The 19,442-nt window shown below is 60.8% G+C and overlaps 2 protein-coding genes across 5 annotated transcripts in view; both read left to right on the forward strand.

The window, feature by feature from the left end:
- Positions 1–2,259, forward strand: part of ACOT7 (acyl-CoA thioesterase 7) — a 125,734-nt gene extending 123,475 nt beyond the window's left edge. For all 3 annotated transcript variants that reach the window (XM_034954197.4, XM_003822153.6, XM_003822154.5), the window contains exon 9: positions 1,840–2,259. In XM_034954197.4, coding sequence (XP_034810088.1) covers positions 1,840–1,938 — 99 coding nt within the window. In that variant the 3' untranslated portion in view covers positions 1,939–2,259. The remainder of the gene's footprint in view (positions 1–1,839) is intronic.
- Positions 2,260–5,416: 3,157 nt separating this feature from the next.
- GPR153 (G protein-coupled receptor 153) lies at positions 5,417–19,097 on the forward strand. 2 transcript variants are annotated; one of them, XM_063602132.1, is made up of 6 exons: positions 5,417–5,691; positions 11,328–11,900; positions 12,303–12,732; positions 14,934–15,126; positions 15,832–16,016; positions 16,453–19,097. In XM_063602132.1, the coding sequence occupies exons 2-6, from the start codon at positions 11,545–11,547 to the stop codon at positions 17,116–17,118; spliced, it is 1,830 nt and encodes a 609-aa protein (XP_063458202.1). In that variant the 5' UTR covers positions 5,417–5,691; positions 11,328–11,544; the 3' UTR covers positions 17,119–19,097. The 2 variants fall into 2 exon arrangements, with proteins under 2 accessions (XP_063458202.1, XP_034810060.3); XM_034954169.4 differs by having other exon boundaries at positions 11,436–11,900.
- The last annotated feature ends 345 nt before the right edge of the window (positions 19,098–19,442 follow it).

Below are 19,442 nucleotides of genomic sequence, written 5' to 3' on the forward strand. Positions count from 1 at the left end.
GGTGACATTTAGAGACCGATTCTGGAGAGAGCTGAGGGGAGGAGGCATTTGGTATAACTTGACATTACATCCTCTGGCTGACTGCGCTCTCTCTTGCCAATATACCATTTGTCTATAAAACACTTAGGCCCAAAAATAGCTGTACAGTTTGGTGTCATTGTGGATGAAATGAAGGGCAACTGCCCCATCTCTTTGGCTTTCAGACACCCTCAAAATGTTGCGATGAAATGTCCCAGAGGAATTAGCACAGCTCATTAAACCTGAATTCCCAGCCAGGGTGGGGCCAGTCAGAACATGGCATTGGGACAGATGGGACCTCAGAAGTGACCACCTAATACTCCAGGGGTGGCACCTGCCCAGGGGCCACAAGACTTAGAGTGAAAGGGGGTGCCGTTCATAATCGCAGCCCGTCAACAGGCATGAACCAGGACCGTCCTGGGCAGAACCCCGTCTTGGGCCAAATCCCACCTGTTCAGTTGGCTCTGCCCCCAGACCAATGATATGGGGTCCCTGGGGTCCAAGGTGCCGCCTCCTGAGTGTATGGTCCAGAGCGTGGTGACAGGGCTGCCTCCCAACAAAGCAGGCCTATTGCTCCTAGTACGGGGCGGGGCCTTCTCAAGGCCATAGGCAGCACAGCATCTGCCCACTTCTCTCTGGGGCGGTGACCGTGTGCAGCTGGCTTTCCCCACTTCTCTCTGGGGCAGTGACCGTGTGCAGCTGGCTTTCCCCACTTCTCGCTGGGGCAATGGCCGTGTGCAGCTGGCTTTCCCCACTTCTCGCTGGGGCAATGGCCGTGTGCAGCTGGCTTTCCCCACTTCTCTCCGGGGCAGTGACCGTGTGCAGCTGGCTTTCCCCACTTCTCTCCGGGGCAGTGGCCATGTGCAGCTGGCTTTCCCCACTTCTCTCCGGGGCGGTGACCGTGTGCAGCTGGCTTTCCCCACTTCTCTCCGGGGCGGTGACCGTGTGCAGCTGGCTTTCCCCACTTCTCTCCGGGGCGGTGACCGTGTGCAGCTGGCTTTCCCCACTTCTCTCCGGGGCGGTGACCGTGTGCAGCTGGCTTTCCCCACTTCTCTCCGGGGCGGTGACCGTGTGCAGCTGGCTTTCCCCACTTCTCGCTGGGGCAATGGCTGTGTGCAGCTGGCTTTCCCCATTTCTCTCCGGGGCGGTGACCGTGTGCAGCTGGCTTTCCCCACTTCTCTCCGGGGCGGTGACCGTGTGCAGCTGGCTTTCCCCACTTCTCTCCGGGGCGGTGACCGTGTGCAGCTGGCTTTCCCCACTTCTCTCCGGGGCGGTGACTGTGTGCAGCTGGCTTTCCCCACTTCTCTGCGGGGCGGTGACTGTGTGCAGCTTTCCTGGGAGTGCAGCGAATGCAGGGTCCCTCTTCCTTTCCACTTCCGTTCAGCTCCCATGTTTCATTATCAAGTGCATTTTCCACCGAAGTCCAGTAGCAAACAGGCCCTGGGCTTGGAGGTCACCTGCTGTGAAAGGTGGTGAGAGGGTGTCACAGGGCTCAGCACTTCACTGACTGCTTCTGACCCGCCATGCCCTTAGTGTCCCCTCTATGGAGCTGTGCCACCTGTGGCTCCTGCGGCCCCTCAAAGCATCTTGGCTGAACATACTCAGCCCAGTCAACGGGCCCATCAGCGAGGTGGGACATGAGCCCCATGCCTGCTACCCGGCAGTCCCAGGAGGCCAGCGGGGCCGAGGCGTGGTACTCAGCATGCACCAGGGGTGGGGCAGATCCCACGGGTGGGGGGCAGGGCCCCAGGCCAGGTCACAAGGCCATGGCACTGGTTCTGCAGTGACCCTAACCTGCCTGTCTCTGTATGTGGTCCACAGCCCGAGACCGAGGATGAGAAGAAGCGCTTTGAGGAAGGCAAAGGGCGGTACCTGCAGATGAAGGCGAAGCGACAGGGCCACGCGGAGCCTCAGCCCTAGACTCCCTCCTCCTGCCACTGGTGCCTCGAGTAGCCATGGCAACGGGCCCAGTGTCCAGTCACTTAGAAGTTCCCCCCTTGGCCAAAAACCCAATTCACATTGAGAGCTGGTGTTGTCTGAAGTTTTCGTATCACAGTGTTAACCTGTACTCCTGCAAACCTACACACCAAAGCTTTATTTATATCATTCCAGTATCAATGCTACACAGTGTTGTCCCGAGCGCCGGGAGGCGTTGGGCAGAAACCCTCGGGAATGCTTCCGAGCACGCTGTAGGGTATGGGAAGAACCCAGCACCACTAATAAAGCTGCTGCTTGGCTGGACCCACGTGTCCTGGGTGGTCATTTGTCTTGGGGGGGCTGCTTTCCCAGGGGGTGTAGGATGTTGGGGCTCCCGTGGACAGTCTCAGCCCTCCCAGCACCAGCACCTGCGTGTACCCTAGAACCTCAGGCACAGCCACACCGATTGGTGTCCGGCTGGTGACTTGCTGGCTATGAATGCCCATTTCCCGTGGGTCCCTGGTTTGGTGTCCTGGCCCCAGACACCCTGGCTCCCTGGACCTCATAGGCAGCCCTGATGCTGGGAGGATGTGGGCTCAGGGCCACACTGCCTGGTGGGAGTGCCAGCACCCCACAACCCCCCTGTCTGGCTTGCAGAGGATGCCGGCTCTGAGCCTGTGTGGCTTTCCTATGAACAGGGTGGGGCTGCTGGGAAAGACTCAGCGAGGTGATGGTGTGGGAAGAGCCAAATGTGGCCTGGCTCAGCATGTGGGAGCCCCACCCTGACCCAGCCTCTTGCTAGAAACTGCCTAGACACCCCAAAATCCTGTCTGAAGGAGTCCCCCAGCTGGCGCCAGGACTCTGTGCCTGACGTGGAAACTCCCCCAGCCACTCAGGCAGGAGGCTGCTGGGATGGCTTATAGGGCAGGGGTCTGAGGGACAGCACGAATATGTGTCAGTGCGGTTGGCGTGAAGCTGTGGGCATATGTGTCACTGACATATCTGTGCATGTGCGTGTGCGTCTGTCTGCATATCTGTGAGCACGTGTGTGGTGAGGGTATCGGTGTAGCAGGGTTGATCTGTGCATCTGGCCCAGCCAAGACCACTACAGGGGCCAGGACCCCACCTGCATCCATGGCTGAAAAGGAGGCCTTCCAATCAAGCACACCCAGAAGTGGCATCTGGGAGAATGTTCCCAACTCAGTCTGTCCCTGAAGCCCCAACATCTGTCCTGCCGCCTGGAGAAGACTGGCCCGTCAACAGCTGCGGCCTCGCACAAGGCTCCCTCTGGCCCCTGGAGAGCGAGGGCTCAGCTCCAGATGTGCAGAAACACCAGCCAAGAGCTTGGGAATCTGTCCCGGGCCCCAGTCATGGCTGACGGGGTTATTTCCTGTCTGGGAAGGGGCTGGAGGTGGGAGGGACAAGCTCAGCCACATGAAGCTTCTGCCACGCCACCATGCCCCTTGGCCCCCCGGGGCTGGCTTCAGCCAGCCTCGGCCCCCAGCTCCACCCATGACCCATGCCAGAATGGTGCCCTGGGTTCAGAGCAATGAGGAGGCCACCCTTCCCAGCTAGCAGAAGGCCCAGGGCTGGCCACAGCAGTGCCTGAGCCCAGGGGCTCACTGAGGGGACCAGTTCCCCAAAGCACCCACACCCTTCACTTGAAGGTGGGCCCCGCATCAGACTCCCTAGTTCAGTCCTGGCTCAGCCACTCATCCGTGTGGCTTTGGGCAAACCAGGCACCTGAAAACCGCCTCCCAGGGGCACCGGGCACTTTGCAGCAGAACCCAGCACAGCACGAAATAAGCCAGGGCCCCGGGGCGGCCATCAGAGGCCATCTCCCACCTGCCCTAGAGCCAGCTGAGGCCGGGCAGAGGCACTGGTCCAGGCAGTGGGTCAGCTGGGCTGGCAGAGGGGAGCCAGGCCCAGACAGAGGCATGGCTCTCCATGGCCGTGTGTGCAATCTTAACTGTGGTGTTTCTAAGCGGCATGGCTCTCGGTGGCCATGTAATTAAGTGTTGCATTTCTACCGTTTCACCGAGTCACAGGCGAGACACTTAGAAACACCACCCTTGATTACAGCTGCCCTGTGCCAGCCTCCCACTGCTGGTGGCCTATTTATAACCAGGACCACCTGGAGGGGGAGCCAACCTGTCCACAGAGGGCTCACTGGGGACACTGAGGGCCCTGGCTGCCCGAGAAACCACAGGGAGTATAGGTGTGCATGGCCCCAGGTTCCCCCTTGCTCAGCCCCACACGTTATTGCGGGGCCTTTCTCTACAGACACTCCTCTTTTTGTCTCATGGGACGGACCCTAAGACCCATCCTGGGCCCCCTAAAAGCTGCTCAGGGACCTGGGGTGTGGGGACAGTTTAGGCAGGTGCAGGCTGTGGAGCAGCCCTGCCCGGACTGGGCAAGCTCCAAGCATCCGTTTTGGCTGCAATTGGTTTGGGTCTCCTCCTGGTACCTACTTTCCTCCAGACACAGGGGTGCCTAGTCATGGATGTGTCCCAGAGGCACGGAAGGACACTATGCCAGGCAGCCCCGGAGGCCTTGTGCCCATTGTGTGTGTGGTCAGGTGCTTTCTAGAAAAGACAGGCACGATCCTCAGGAGACGTCCTCTCCAGGGCCCCCATCAAGAAGCAGGAGGCTTTCCGCCTGCATGGGGCCAGCTGAGGCTGTCAATCTGTGGGTGACAGCCTGTGCTCTATGAGGAGTGGTGATGGCATGAGGGCTTGGGAGGGAGGGGCGGAGGGGCGGGAAGAATGGGAGGAGGGGAGGAGGAGAAGGCTTCAGGCGCTGGGCTGCAGACCCTGGCCTCTCCCGGCTGGGCGGTGGTGCTCAGAGTTTCAGAGAGAACAATTTCTGAGCCTGTGGGGGTGGCGGGGACCACTCGACAGCCCGGCGGCCCGTGCACTTTATTCCCTCAGTGGACCCCCCCAGGCCCAGGGAGCAGCGTGAATCCGTAACTGGCCCAACCTTGCCCCTCGCTGCCCCTGCTTCAGACTGGATTCCCGGTTCCTAGAAGCCGCTGGCCATGCGTCCCTTGTCCTCTCCACGCCCCGCCCCGATTGTTCATCTTAGATGCGGCTTCCTCCAGGAAGGCCTCCCTGAGCCCCAGCCCTGGCCCCAGGTTCTCAGTGTCCATTCCTGCCCCAGCTCCTCTGGCCCGCGGGCCCCCAGAGCTCCGGGCCTGGGTCTTGCCCCGGCGTCCGAAGGCGGCGTCCGGAGTGTGCACCGAGCCGAGCTGGGAGCCAGGGGCGCGGCGCTGTCAGGAGGCGCCACCAGCCCAGGGAGGCTCGGGCCGGCCGCGGGCGGATGCGGGGGCACGGGTGGGCTGCGTACGGACGGACTGACGGACGGGCGGACGGGCTGACAGACCGACAGACGGCCGCGCCTCTGAGCGGGCGGGGGCGGGGCGGGCCGAGGGGCGGCGCGGAGGCCCCGGCGGAGACATGCGCCCTGCTCCGCCCCCCGCCCCCGGCCGCCCGGCGCAGCAGCGGAGCGGCGGGAGCTGAGCGAAGCGCGGCGGCGGCGGCGGCGCCTAGGGGAGGGAGGGGCGGCGGGGCCGAGCCCACCTAGCGGAGCGCGCCGGCAGCCGGTGGCCGCCGCCAGCATGCCCCGGCCCGCGGGCCGCTCCGCCGCCAGCCACCCCCGCGGCCCTCGGCGGCCTGCGCTCGGCCCGGGGGCGCGGGAACCGCAGCCGGAGCCGGAGGCGGGAGCAGCGAGCCGGAGCCCCGGGCGCTCGAATGCAGGGTGAGCGTCGCCGCCCTGGCCCGGGGGCGGACGGACGGGAGGACCCCGGCGGGAGGACTCGGCGGGAAGGGAGGGGGCTTTCCGCGCCCTATCGGTCGCGGGGTCCGTCCGAGGGCCCAGGAGCGGCGCTTAGCGCTGGCACCCCCCCAACTTGGGGACCTTCGGGGTAACTTCCCCGGGGTCAGCCCCTCCCTCCGTCCCCCTGCATCGGGGCCTAGCAACGCCGCCCCCTAGGGTTCTCAGGGGACGGGGGCGGGGCGGCCTGGGGATCCTGAGCCCGCCCCTGCTCAGCGCAACCCGGAGGGGTCCGGGGGCCGCAGTCCCGCCAGGTTTCCCAGCCTGTCGCTCGGACGCGCCCTCGGGGTGGGGCAGGACTCGGGGCACCCACTGGGGACCAGCAGGCGAGAGCACGCGAGTCGGAGCGGGAATTGCGGGGCGGGGCGGGGGATCGGAGCCCCAGGGGGTTGGGACTGACTGTAGGGGCGGGGGCTGGGGGGGGCGTGCCGGAGATGTCCAGGCCTCGCGCTGCGCGTCCCTCCCTGGGCGACGGCCAGGCCGGGCCCCGTGGAACAGATCGAAGCGCGGGCGGAGACCGGCGTGGGGGCGGAAGCCGGGGCGCAGCCAGAGCCCGGGGAATCCTTTCAAGTTCTGGGTTCTCTTTGTTGCGCAATGGGGCCTCGGGGCCGCGCGGCCTCATTGGCCCGGAGCTGTGACGTCACGCCCCGGCCCCGCCCGCGTGTCTTGCGGAGGGAGGCCTCATGGCCCGGGTGGGTCCCAGGCTAGTTGCACCTGCAGTTGGCCCTGCAGTGGGCGGGGAAGTGGGAAGCCCGGTCCTGAGATGCTGCGGAATGCTTTAAGTGCCCTGCAGGAGAAACTTCCCAGCAGAAGACAGGGCTTTAAGTGCCCTGCAGGAGACACTTCCCAGCAGGAGACTGGGTCCCGTCGGCACTGTGGGGAGCCCAGCCTGGGGTCTGGCCCTAGTGGCCGCTCCATTCTACGAAGAATGAACAGAAAGGGTGCAATCCGTGGGTCTGTGGTCACTGACCCAGAGCCAGAGGGACACTTTGTTCCCACACAACCAGTCCTCTGTCACTCTGCACTTGGAACCCGGTGTCCACGCCCTGCCCCCCAGGACGTTCCTCTCCCATGCCAAGACTACAGTGCCCAGGAGTGCCTGGCCCCAAACCCAGCCCTGACACTATTCTCTCCGTGTTGCCCTGAGCTTCTTCCTGAAGTGTTCCCATCTGCAGTGTGGGGACAGTGAGACCTGCCCTACAGACCTGAGGCTCAGAAAGACCTCAGCTCTAGGGACAAAAAAAAAAATGCCCTTTTCCCCAACATTTTAGGGTTTGAGAGGCCAGGACTTTGGTGTCAGGCAAGTGGAGTTTGGATCCTGGCTCAGGCAAGTGCTGGCCGGGCAAACAGCTTTACCCCTCCCTGCTTCTGCTGGACAAGCTTCACAATGGGGATGAATTGTGGGGGCACTCACTGGAGGAGCATGCCCGTGTGCAAGAGGATGCACGTGCCCCTGCCCACAGACCTAGAGCCTTTTTCTTTTTAAGACAGGGTCTCACTCTGTTGCTCAGGCTAGAGTGCAGTGGCACAATCATGGCTCACTGTATCCTTGACCTCCCCAGGCTCAGGTGATCCTCAAACCTCAGCCTTCCAAGTAACTGGGACTATAGGCTCACACCACTACGCCTGGCCAATTTTTTTATTTGTTGTACAGATGGGTTTTCACCATGTTGCTCAGGCTGGTCTCGAACTCCCAGGCTCAAGCCATCCACTCACCTTGGCCTCCCAGAGTGCTAGGATTACAGGCATGAGCCACTGCACCCTGCCTTCAGACCTAAAGCCTTTCCCAGCAGTAATGCAGCATTAGGCTAGACGAGAGGAAGAACTGGCACCGCGAAGGGCTGGGCTGGTTGCAGCCTGTGGCTCCTTCCTTACCACCCTGCACCAGTAATCAACACGTGGACAGGGTGGGCGGGGCCAAGGTCACGGGGCTAGACAGAGCTTGTTGGGCATCTGAGGGAAGGCCTCCCAGTCTCACAGCCGAGGCTGCCTTGGGCAGGTAGAAATAGATGCTGACCTGCTAGGTGCATGCTGAGTCCACTTTCCTATTTGAGAGCGTAAAGACCACTGGTGTCTGCAGCCCTCTTGCTCACAGCGCTTACTCACACTCTGTCTGCCAGGCACCCCAAAGGCTGGAGGTGGCCCAGTGCTCCCCTCACTCCTGAGGCTAGTCTGCCCCAGGTCCTGGTCCCAGTGAATACGTATCTGCCCACAGGTCTGAGGCTCCCGGCACCTCCAAGCTCAGTGTCTTGGCCCATAAGAGACAGCACAAGGCTGGGCGCGGTGGCTTATGCCTGTAATCCCAGCACTTCGGGAGGCCGAAGCGGGTGGATCACCTGAGGTCAGGAGTTCGAGACCAGCCTGGCCAACATGATGAAACCTCGTCTCTACTAAAAATACAAAAAAATAGCAGGGCGTGGTGGCGGGCACCTGTAATCCCAGCTACTTGGGAGGCTGAGGCAGGAGAATTGTTTGAACCCAGGAGGCGGAGGTTGCAGTGAGCCGAGATCCACCCTGGGTAATAAGAGTAAAACTCCATCTCAAAAAAAAAGAAAGAACTCTGGACAAGACAAGCAGGAGGCCTGCCAGCTGGTGGCTGGGGCATCGCTGCCTTCCCTGCCCGAGAGCCAGGGGCCTTGGCTAAGGCGGCAGTGGCCCCCCACCTTGAGCTGGAGATACTTCCTCTCTGGGGGACATGGGGCATGTCTGGTACTATAGATGCCCATAAGGACCGGGGCATGAGAAAGAGAGCAAATGAGGCTAAATGGCCCCTGGGTGAGAAGGGCCAGTTAAGTGTGAGCAGAGCACAAGTAGGCCTTCACTTGGTACTGGGCTTCTCCCACACTGCCTGCCTGGGCTGCAGCCAGAGGGCTGCCAGGCTGGGAAGGGTGAGGGAAGGACTCGCTGCCCAGCCCTCTGGCAGGATGGGTGCTTCCCCGCTCCCCGCCACATGCCTGCTGCCCAGCATCCTATGTCCCTGACTCACATGGAAAGGCCATCGGCACTTCCTCTGACATCAGAGTCAAGCTCTGGTCTGGTCTACTGGCCGTCTCCAGGCCCTTGCTGCCCAAGCCAACCAGAGCATGAGACTGGCCACTACCCCAGAGCACCCAGTGTGTGCCAGACCTGGGCCCAGGGCTATAGAGATGTGGCTCCTGTCCACCTCAGCCTCCCCGCGGAAGAAGCATGGCAGTCTTTTAGAGGAGAAGGTGCAGGGACCTTGCCCCAGCCACACCGCTTCTGTGTGGGGGCTTTAACCTCAGCGCGGGGTCCTGGCTCTGGAAGACCAGCTGGGGGCTGACATAGCAGACTGCCTGCCCCCTCTCAGGGTGGTCAGGAAAGTGGTGACCATCTCCGTTCCCCAACAGGTCACTTGGGGAACAGGAGAGGGAAATGGAGGTTCAGGGGGTGTGGTCTTCCGGGACATGTCCTTACGTGGCCTGATGAAGTAGAATAAATTAAGGCAAGTACGTCAGAGATGTCCACTGTGGGGGGCTCTGGCATGGGCTGTGTGAGGATTCTGGAACATTTGATGGCAAGAGGACTTGTTCTGGGATGGTGCCAGGTCATGCACGGGGCAAGAATGCCCATCTGGGCCCACCTTGGATGGTTCCCTGAGGATGCAGGTAACCTGGAAGGAAGCCCAGATATTGAGCTTTGACCAGGAGTGGACGGAAGTGAGGGAATACGCACTTATTGGGCACCCCGTATACAGCCCCTGGGTGTCAGGGACATGGGCAGGAGGGTCCTCCCGGGGAGTGGAGAGGAGAGTGCAGCCTGATGTAAGCCAGGGCCAGATAGGTCATGGTGCGCCAGGGCCTTCCCTGCCTTAGGGCATTTGTGCTGTTGTAACACAGTACTTAAGACGCAGTAACTCATGAAGAACAGATTTATGTCTCGCTGGGTATGGGAGCACTTGCCCTGTAATCCCAGCTACTCAGGAGGTTTAGATGGGAGGATCACTTGAGCTCAGGAGTTCGAGACCAGCCCAGGCAACATAGTGAGACTCTGTCTCTAAAATATAAAAATAAGGCCGGGCACGGTGGCTCATGCCTGTAATCCCAGCACTTTGGGAGGCTGAAGTGGGCAGGTCACTTGAGGTCAGGAGTTTAGGACCAGCCTGGCCAACATGGTTAAACCCTGTTACTACTAAAAATACAAAAAAATTAGCCGAGCATGGTGGTGTATGCATGTAGTCCCAGCCACTCAGGGGGCTGAGGCACAAGAATGGCTTGAACCCAGGAGGTGGATGTTGCAGGAGCTGAGGTGGTGCCACTGCACTCCAGCCTGGGCGACAGAGCAAGACTCTGTCTAAAAAAAAAAAAAGAAAAGAAAGAAAGATTTTAAAAATACACATATATATAAATTTTTTTTCAAAAAAGAAAAACTGAGAAATCCAAAATCAAGGTGCTGGCAGGTTTGGTGTCTGGCAAGGCCTGGTCTGTGCTTCAAAGATGGTGCCTTGAATGCTGCGTCCTCTGGAGGGGAACAGCACTGTTGCTCACATGGCAGAAGAGGGAAAGCTCCTTGAGAGAGAACTCACTCCCGGAAGCCCTTTTGTAAAGACATTAAACCCACCCATGGCCTAATCACCTCTTAAATGTTTCATGGCCAGGCACTATGGCTCACGCCTGTAATCCCAACACTTTGGGAGACCAAGGCGGGAAGACTGCTTGAGGCCAGGAGTTTGAGACCAACCTGGGCAACACTGCGAGACCCCTTCTCTATAATAAAATTAAAATTAGCCAGGCAGGGCAGGGCATGGGGCTCACACCTATAATCCCAGCACTTTGGGAGGCCGAGGCGGGTGGATCACGAGGTCAGGAGTTCAAGACCAGCCTGACCAACATGGTGAAACCCCATCTCTACTAAAAATACAAAAATTAGCCAGGCGTGGTGGTGCGTGCCTGTAATCCTAGCTACTCAGGAGGCTGAGGCCGGAGAATTGCTTGAACCCAGGAGGTGAAGGTTGTAGTGAGCCAAGATCATGCCATTGCACTCCAGCCTGGGTGACAGAGCAAGATTCTATCTCAAAAAAAAAAACCGTAGCCAGGCATAGTGGTGCAGGCCTGTAGTCCCAGCTACTTGGAAGGCTGAGTGGGGAGGATCCCTTGAGGCCTGGAGTTCCATGCCACAGTGAGCTATGATCTCACCACTGCACTCCAGCCTGGGTGATAGATCAAGACCCCATTTCTAAAAAAATAGTGTTACCTTGTAATCCCAGCACTTTGGGAGGCCGAGGCGGGCAGATTACGAGGTCAGGAGATCGAGACCAGCCTGGCCAACATGGTGAAACCCCGTCTCTACTAAAAATACAAAAATTAGCCGGGCGTGGTGGCAGGCGCCTGTAGTCCCAGCTACTCAGGAGGCTGAGGTGGGAGAATGGCATGAACCCGGGAAGCGGAGCTTGCAGTGAGCCGAGATTGCGCCACTGCACTCCAGCCTGGGCTACAGAGCGAGACTCCGTCTCCAAAAAAAAAAATAGTCTTACCTCTTAATAGCATTAGAATGGCAATTAAATCTCAACACGTTTTAATTAAGTTTCAACATGAGTTTTGCAGGGGACATTCAAAGTGTAGCGCTCGCCATCTCCCATCCCAAGTACCCAAGGGCTACAACGCTGTCGCCAGAGAGGAAGTCACTGAGTGCCCACTGCCACCCCCCCACAGATGCTCGTGGTCCCCAGCATCCCTGAGCCACCAGGAGTGAGGGCTGCTGCTCCCTGAGACCTGGCTCCAAGGAGGATGCCACAGCCGCCTGCCAGCTCCGGTCTGCACCATGAGTGATGAGCGGCGGCTGCCTGGCAGTGCAGTGGGCTGGCTGGCATGTGGGGGCCTCTCCCTGCTGGCCAATGCCTGGGGCATCCTCAGCGTTGGCGCCAAGCAGAAGAAGTGGAAGCCCTTGGAGTTCCTGCTGTGTACACTCGCGGCCACCCACATGCTAAATGTGGCCGTGCCCATCGCCACCTACTCCGTGGTGCAGCTGCGGCAGCAGCGCCCCGACTTCGAGTGGAATGAGGGTCTCTGCAAGGTCTTCGTGTCCACCTTCTACACCCTCACCCTGGCCACCTGTTTCTCTGTCACCTCCCTCTCCTACCACCGCATGTGGATGGTCTGCTGGCCTGTCAACTACCGGTGAGCACGTGAAGTTCTGGGGTTCTTGGGGTTCTAAGCAGGCGTGAAAACAAAGACATATCTGGTGTGCCCATGCGCACACAGGAGTGGCCACACCTGTGGTATGCTGGGAGGGCAGGCAGGCTCAGGAGGGGCTGCTGTAAGCTGCTGGGGGCACACACGTAGCTTTGCATGGGTAGACACAAGCAGCCAATACAGAATGCTTGGAAGAGGGACGTGTGACAATGTTCACAGTATCTCCTATGCAAGGAACAAGGCCCCGCCACACTGGGTGTGCCATGACTATGATATACTGGGGGTGTGGGGTGCCTGGGTGGTGAGGATCCCCTACAGGTCCCCAGAGGCCTGGGGAGGCCCTGTGGGTGACGCCAGATCCCTCTGTTCCACCCTGCCTCATGCCAGGCTGAGCAATGCCAAGAAGCAGGCGGTGCACACAGTCATGGGTATCTGGATGGTGTCCTTCATCCTGTCGGCCCTGCCTGCCGTTGGCTGGCACGACACCAGCGAGCGCTTCTACACCCATGGCTGCCGCTTCATCGTGGCTGAGATCGGCCTGGGCTTCGGCGTCTGCTTCCTGCTGCTGGTGGGCGGCAGCGTGGCCATGGGCGTGATCTGCACAGCCATCGCCCTCTTCCAGACACTGGCCGTGCAGGTGGGGCGCCAGGCCAACCGTCGCGCCTTCACCGTGCCCACCATCGTGGTGGAGGACGCGCAGGGCAAGCGGCGCTCCTCCATCGATGGCTCGGAGCCCGCCAAAACCTCTCTGCAGACCACGGGCCTCGTGACCACCATAGTCTTCATCTACGACTGCCTCATGGGCTTCCCTGTGCTGGTGGGTGACAGCGTCGGGTAGAGGGGCCTGTCTCTGGGACAGCCCTGGGGCTGCTCATACTCCAGGCATCAGGTGGTTGAGTCCTCAGACCCAATCCTTTGAGATGGGCTTGATCATCGTCCCCATTTTCCAGATTTGGAAACCGAGGTTCAGAGAGGTGCAAAGACCTGCCTAGAGTCAGGGCAGCCTGGTGGGACTTGAACCCACATCCGGCAACTGCAGGGCCCAGGGCCTTCCTGCTACAGTGCAGAAGAGTTTGCTCCCCTTGCCCAAGGCCCATTTTTTTTGTTTTTGTTTTATTTTATTTATTTATTTATTTATTTTTGAGACAGAGTTTTGCTCTTGTTGCCCAGGCTGGATGTGCAATGGCACAATCTCAGCTCACTGCAACCTCTGCCTCCTGGGTTCAGGCGAGTCTCCTGCCTCAGCCTCCCAAGTCACTGGGATTACAGGTGCCCGCCGCCACGCCTGGCTAATTTTTTTTTTTTTTTTTTGTATTTTTAGTACAGACAGGTTTTCACCATGTTAGTCAGGCTGGTCTCGAACTCCTGACCTCAGGTGATCTGCCCATCTCAGCCTCCCAAACTGCTAGGATTACAAGCATGAACCACTGCATCTGGCCTCAAGGGCCGTTTGATGCAGAGGTAGGATAGCATGCCCATGGGTTTCCTGGTGGGTCCAGGTCCCAGGATGGACAGAGGGAGCTTTGGTGCCGTAGGTAGGTAGGTAGGGGCGCAGGATCAGGAGACAGAGCAAGGCCAGGGCGGGCCTCAAATGTCTGTTGGGGAGTTGCACTTGATACTAACGGCTGGGGAAGGCCAAGGTGAGGGCTGCTGTGAGAAAGGCCTTGCCAACAAAGGTCTGAGGTCCAGAGGGGCTGCCTGGGGTCCTCTTGGTGAAGCTGGGACCAGCTTGGCCCAAGAATGAAGTCTGGACTCAGTAGCCAACCCCTGCCCCCTGCAGGACTCTACGCCCATCCCCGAAAGGTCTGCAGTGAGACAGGGAGAGGACTGGGGCAAAGACCAGCCTGAGGGGTCTCATCCAAGCAGCAGGCAAGGCTGCCTTCCCTGAGTCACTGCAGGACATGAGGACGTGAGCTCCAGAATGGTGACTCGGGGGGTGGGAGCTTCAGAGTCGGGGCCTTGCTCAGGAGGCAGCCCCCACTGCCCCACCCCCAGCAGGCCTGGTTCTCCCCAGCTAAGGGTCCTCATGTGTACAGTGGGGGCTGGCAGCCCGGTCCCTGTGCAGACGGAGGGCAGGGGCTTCATGAAACAGCAGAGACCCACAAGGCACCTTGGGAGCAGAGTGGGGGCAGTGGGGGGGAGAGGCGGGGCTGGGAGGAAGTCAGAGCCACCCCTGCTTCTCTTACGGACGGGGAAGAGGGTACAGCTTGTGGGGCCACTCCACGCTGCTGTTATAAAGCGTCCAGAGTCTTCACCCTCTAGAGCATGGCCTGTTCTTAGCCCATTTTCCAGATGAAGAAACTGAGCCCCAAAGGGGTTTAGCAGCTTTCTGAGGGTCACGTGGCCCACAAACGGCAGAATCAACACACCCACATCCTGCACACTTTCACTCTTTTGTGGCAGTCACTTAAGCATCACTCTTTGGGACAGAGCAACGAGGGCTATTCTGGGAGAGGAAGAATGCAGGGACCCAAAGGCAGGGGTAGGGCCGAGGAGGCCACTGGCCGGGAAGGGGGTGGTAGAATCTTGAACAGGCTTGAGACCTGGTTCTCTAAGCCTCAGTTTCCTCATCTCAAAAAGGGGATGGCAGCTGGGCACAGTGATTCATACCCGTAATCCCAGCACTTTGGGAGGCCGATGCAGGAGGATTTCTTAAGCCCAGGAGATGGAGGCTGCAGTGAGCCATGATTGAGCCACTGCACTCCAGCCTGGGTGACAGAGTGAGACTGTCTCAAAACAAAGCGGGGAGGAGGTGGTAATCCATGCCCCACTTCTCTCCATGGGCAGCCAGGAGGGAGACAGAGCAAGGCCACCCAGTGCTGCCCAGTAGCCAGGTAGCTCCCGGAAGGCGGGGCCTTCCACTGCCACGCTCCAGCTCTTTCCTCCCCAAGGGCCCCTTCTCCTTGGCAGATACCCACCTGTCAGACCTGCCGTACACATGGGGAGACCGAGACTCAGGGGGAGCTTGTGTGATGGTGGGGGGTCCTGCAGGTGCCAGGCCAAGCCCTGTGCCCACAGGTGGTGAGCTTCAGCAGCCTGCGGGCCGACGCCTCAGCGCCCTGGATGGCACTCTGCGTGCTGTGGTGCTCCGTGGCCCAGGGCCTGCTGCTGCCTGTGTTCCTCTGGGCCTGCGACCGCTACCGGGCCGACCTCAAAGCTGTCCGGGAGAAGTGCATGGCCCTCATGGCCAACGACGAGGAGTCAGACGGCGGTGAGGATGGCCTGAGAGTGGCCCCAGGGAGAGTGGCGTCTGGGTGAGGTCATTGGGGTTGGCAGGAAAACGGCTGTCAGGCAACCCCACTAAGGTGACTTCATTCTCAACCACCAGACACCCCGTGTCACCCCCAAACGTACCTGAATGTCCAAGGGACCTAAGCCAGGTTCCCACAGGGCACTCTCCTGTCTGGCTTGGCTGCCCCAGGTTCCAAGTAATGGGATGTTCTGGTTAACAGACAGCAGGGTAGACATGTCTGCAAGTGCTCCAGCGGAGCTCCTGGGCTCACCCCCCAACCTCAGGGATCCCCAGCAAGCTGCCCTGGGGGCTCCTGCAGACCGAGGTCCTGTCTGGATACCGTTACCAGCAATCCCATTACCCTCAGTCCAGCCCGTGCTCTGTCCAGGCACTGCCAGCCCCTTGCGTGTGTTACTTAGTCCTCCCGAGGTCACCTCTGGTCCCACCCCATGTCCTAGATAAGGAAATTGTCTGAGTGAGTGACCTCCCTGCCCAGTCTCACAGCTAAAGGGTGGCATATTTGGGATTTGAACCCAGAACCCCTCCCATTCCCTTTTCAGCTAACCAGCCCCCTACCTTGTATATGTCTGTTGGGGGATCTCAGGGGGATCCCTGAGATTCCCTCCCAGATGCCCCCAAGTTTCCATGACCCTAAGGCTCTGCCCGCCCCCCCCCACCCTACAGAGACCAGCCTGGAAGGTGGCATCTCCCAGGACCTGGTGTTGGAGCGCTCCCTGGACTATGGCTATGGAGGTGATTTTGTGGCCCTAGATAGGATGGCCAAGTATGAGATCTCCGCCCTGGAGGGGGGCCTGCCCCAGCTCTACCCACTGCGGCCCTTGCAGGAGGACAAGATGCAATACCTGCAGGTGAGCACAGGGCTGGGGGAGAGGCCGCACTTGCGGGTGACAGGGTGTCCTGAGCTCCCCGAGGCCTCTCCACTCGGAGCCCATCTCACGCCTTCTGCAGTCGCAGGGGTGGCTGTCACCATCCGAGGACGGGCTGTCCAAAGGTCACACCGCTTGTGTGGGTGGGCCCCAACCGCCACCCCCATGGTCCCTGTCACATGAGTTATCTCCTGCTGGCTCAGTATCCTCAAGGAGCGCCCTCCCCAACCGACCCCAGCTGTCTGCCACAGCCCTGCGGCTCGAAGAGACTGCACCAAACCTCACAGCTCCCAGCCAGGCTGCCCCAGCGCGCAGCCTGGTCCCTGACCCACGGAAGGCCTTTCCCTGGGGTGGAGAAGGGTTTGTCCCCGTTTTCCAGGAGGGCAGCTCGGGGTAAAAGCCAGCCGCGTCCTGACAGGTCCCGCCCACGCGGCGCTTCTCCCACGACGATGCAGACGTGTGGGCCGCCGTCCCGCTGCCCGCCTTCCTGCCGCGCTGGGGCTCCGGCGAGGACCTGGCCGCCCTGGCGCACCTGGTGCTGCCTGCCGGGCCAGAGCGGCGCCGCGCCAGCCTCCTGGCCTTCGCGGAGGACGCACCCCCGTCCCGCGCGCGCCGCCGCTCGGCCGAGAGCCTGCTGTCGCTGCGGCCCTCGGCCCTGGATAGCGGCCCGCGGCGAGCCCGCGACTCGCCCCCCGGCAGCCCGCGCCGCCGCCCCGGGCCCGGCCCCCGCTCCGCCTCGGCCTCGCTGCTGCCCGACGCCTTCGCCCTGACCGCCTTCGAGTGCGAGCCACAGGCCCTGCGCCGCCCGCCCGGGCCCTTCCCCGCTGCGCCGGCCGCCCCCGACGGCGCAGAACCCGGAGAGGCCCCGACGCCCCCAAGCAGCGCCCAGCGGAGCCCAGGGCTACGCCCCGCTGCGCACTCGCACGCCGGCTCTCTGCGCCCCGGCCTGAGCGCGCCGTGGGGCGAGCCCGGGGGGCTGCGCGCGGCGGGCGGCGGCGGCAGCACCAGCAGCTTCCTGAGTTCCCCCTCCGAGTCCTCGGGCTACGCCACGCTGCACTCGGACTCGCTGGGCTCCGCGTCCTAGGACCGCCGGCGCCTCCCCACGGACGCCAGGCAGGCCGCTCTCCGGGGCCACAGCACCAAAGACGCCCGCCTCCGCCCCGCGCGCAGACATGCGCCACCCCTCCCAGGGGTGAGGGGGCGTTGGCTTCAGCGTTTGTCTTCCGGCTCCTCCCAGCTGGCCTTGTCCCAAGGGCGACGGCTGCCCCGGACGACTGCGCTGGGCACCACATGTCCCGGGCCGAGTGAGGTCGGGCCTGGGGAGCTGAGTGACATCCCAAGCTTGGGCTTGGGTAGTGAGTGACATGTGCACACGTCCAGCTGCGCCATCACCAGCCCTGCGCAACAGGAAGTCGGGAGCAGGGAACCTGAGACAGGGCCACTGCGGGATCGGACAAAGGCCCACTTTGGAGAGGCTGAGCTGGAGCCACTGGCCTCCCCAGGGGCTTTCCACCCACACTGCACCATAACCGCCACACCCGTGGGAGGGGGGGAGGGTACAGAGGGTCTCTAAGCACAGGGGTGTTCAGAGCCCGAACAAGCTCTGATCAGGTCTCCCTGCTTCCGACCTGTCCTGCCTCAGTTTCCCCATCTGTGATGAGCAGGTGACCACGTTAACTCTCAGGGCTGTTTGAAGTCTCTTGGTTGTAGGCCCTGGCCACTGAGTGGCCCAGGTGTGAGAAGTAGTCTAGAGCCCTCTGCGGCCTTTGTGGAGGTCCGTTTTCAGCATGTGGCCTGGTGTGGCTCCCTAGGCCTGAGGCCTCCCACTCTCAGTGCCCCCTGCCCCCTTGGGAACCCACACTCCACCCCAACTAAGCACAACACTCTGCACCACCACCAATGGCACCTGAGCCACCTTGACCACCATTAGTGTCCCCACCCTCATTACTCTGCCGTCGTTGCCTGTCCCCACCACATCATCTCCCTCCATGGCTCCCACCATGACGCTGGCAGGTGCAAGCGGAGAGCACGAGGGCAGCAGGGCCTGGGCTTCCGTGTCCCTGCGTCATCCCCAGCCTCACTCCCTGCCCGTGCAGGCCTGGCCAGGAAGGGATCCTGGCAGGGGCTTCCAGGTTCTCAGCTCAAGGCCTGGTCCCGGGCAGGCGTCCAACCCCTGGGAGCAATGCATTTCTTTGCCTGCCTTCCTGGGCAGACCCCTTACAGGCCTGGGCATTGCCATGGGCCCTGGGTCTTCCCAGGCTAAGGAGAACCAGGAACAGCTATAACCTTGAGCTGGTGAAATAGGGCAGATGAGAAGGCTGTCTCCTCCAGACCCCTACCCCTACACAGTGGCCCCACAATATGAAGACCTGGGGTAATTCCAAGGTGAGCATAGAGCCTGCCTGTGCCCAGTTCCTTCTGGCCCTCAGGTGGCCAAGCCCATCTCTTCATCCTTCAGATAGGGTCCCACTCCCAGAAGAAGCTGCTGGGGTGGGGGTGGGAGGCTGCCTAAGCCTGTCTGTGCTTCAGAGGCCCCTCCAGTCCCTGGCTGTGGGGTAACTGGGGTTATGAGCTGTGGCCACAGGTGAGCAAGGCAGGGAACTGCAATCCAGCCCTGGCCACGGGAGGGGCCATCTCTGGCCAATGCTGCTGTGCCTTCAAGGACTGACAAGTTACGTAGGGGCAGAGGTCGCCAGCTAGCCAGCGTCTCCTCCATCTGGGGGGCGTCTGTCCACTTGTCACCTTAGGTTTTCACTCATTTGTCACCTTGGGGTTTTGCTCTGTGTGTTTCATATCCAACGGCAATACTTGCAGGGGGACAGAGTCCTCAATACTCCAGTCCTGCGGTTTTTACAAACATAAAGGGGGAGACCCCAAGTGGAGGACCCTGGGCCTGGAGCTCCCTCCCAAACTTTGTCCAGCATCCAGGCCTGTTCCCTGGGCTCACTGGGGAGGGAGTTGTCTTCATAGCACACCCAGAGCCAGGGATCCCTTTGTAGTTTTTTGACAACTGAGCATTTCTCTTCTGTACAGGACCCAATAAAAACTTCCTTATGATTTGCACCTGGCATTCCAAGACTGGTTTCATGGAAAACCCTTCTACAACTCCACAGCAGGGCTGGCCAGCTGCCCTTAATGTCTTCCTCTGGAACCTGAGTTCTTCTGGTAGTGTGCCATTTTTGGGGGGTTGGACTTGCTCTCTGTCTTCAGACAAATGCTCGGGTCCCACCAGCGAGTGAGGAGTGAGATGGTCCTGGAGTAGCAACAGGATGAAACAGTGGGGTGGGCTCCACAGCCCACCAGTGGAGGAAAGGCCCTATTAGCCCAGGTGGCAACCCCTGCCCCAAGGTTGGCACCTGGGGCTGCTAGTCACTGTGAGCTTAACTGAAGAGAGAGAACAGGGCAGGG

This window comes from Pan paniscus, chromosome 1, assembly GCF_029289425.2.
Source record: "Pan paniscus chromosome 1, NHGRI_mPanPan1-v2.0_pri, whole genome shotgun sequence".
NCBI lineage: Eukaryota > Metazoa > Chordata > Mammalia > Primates > Hominidae > Pan > Pan paniscus.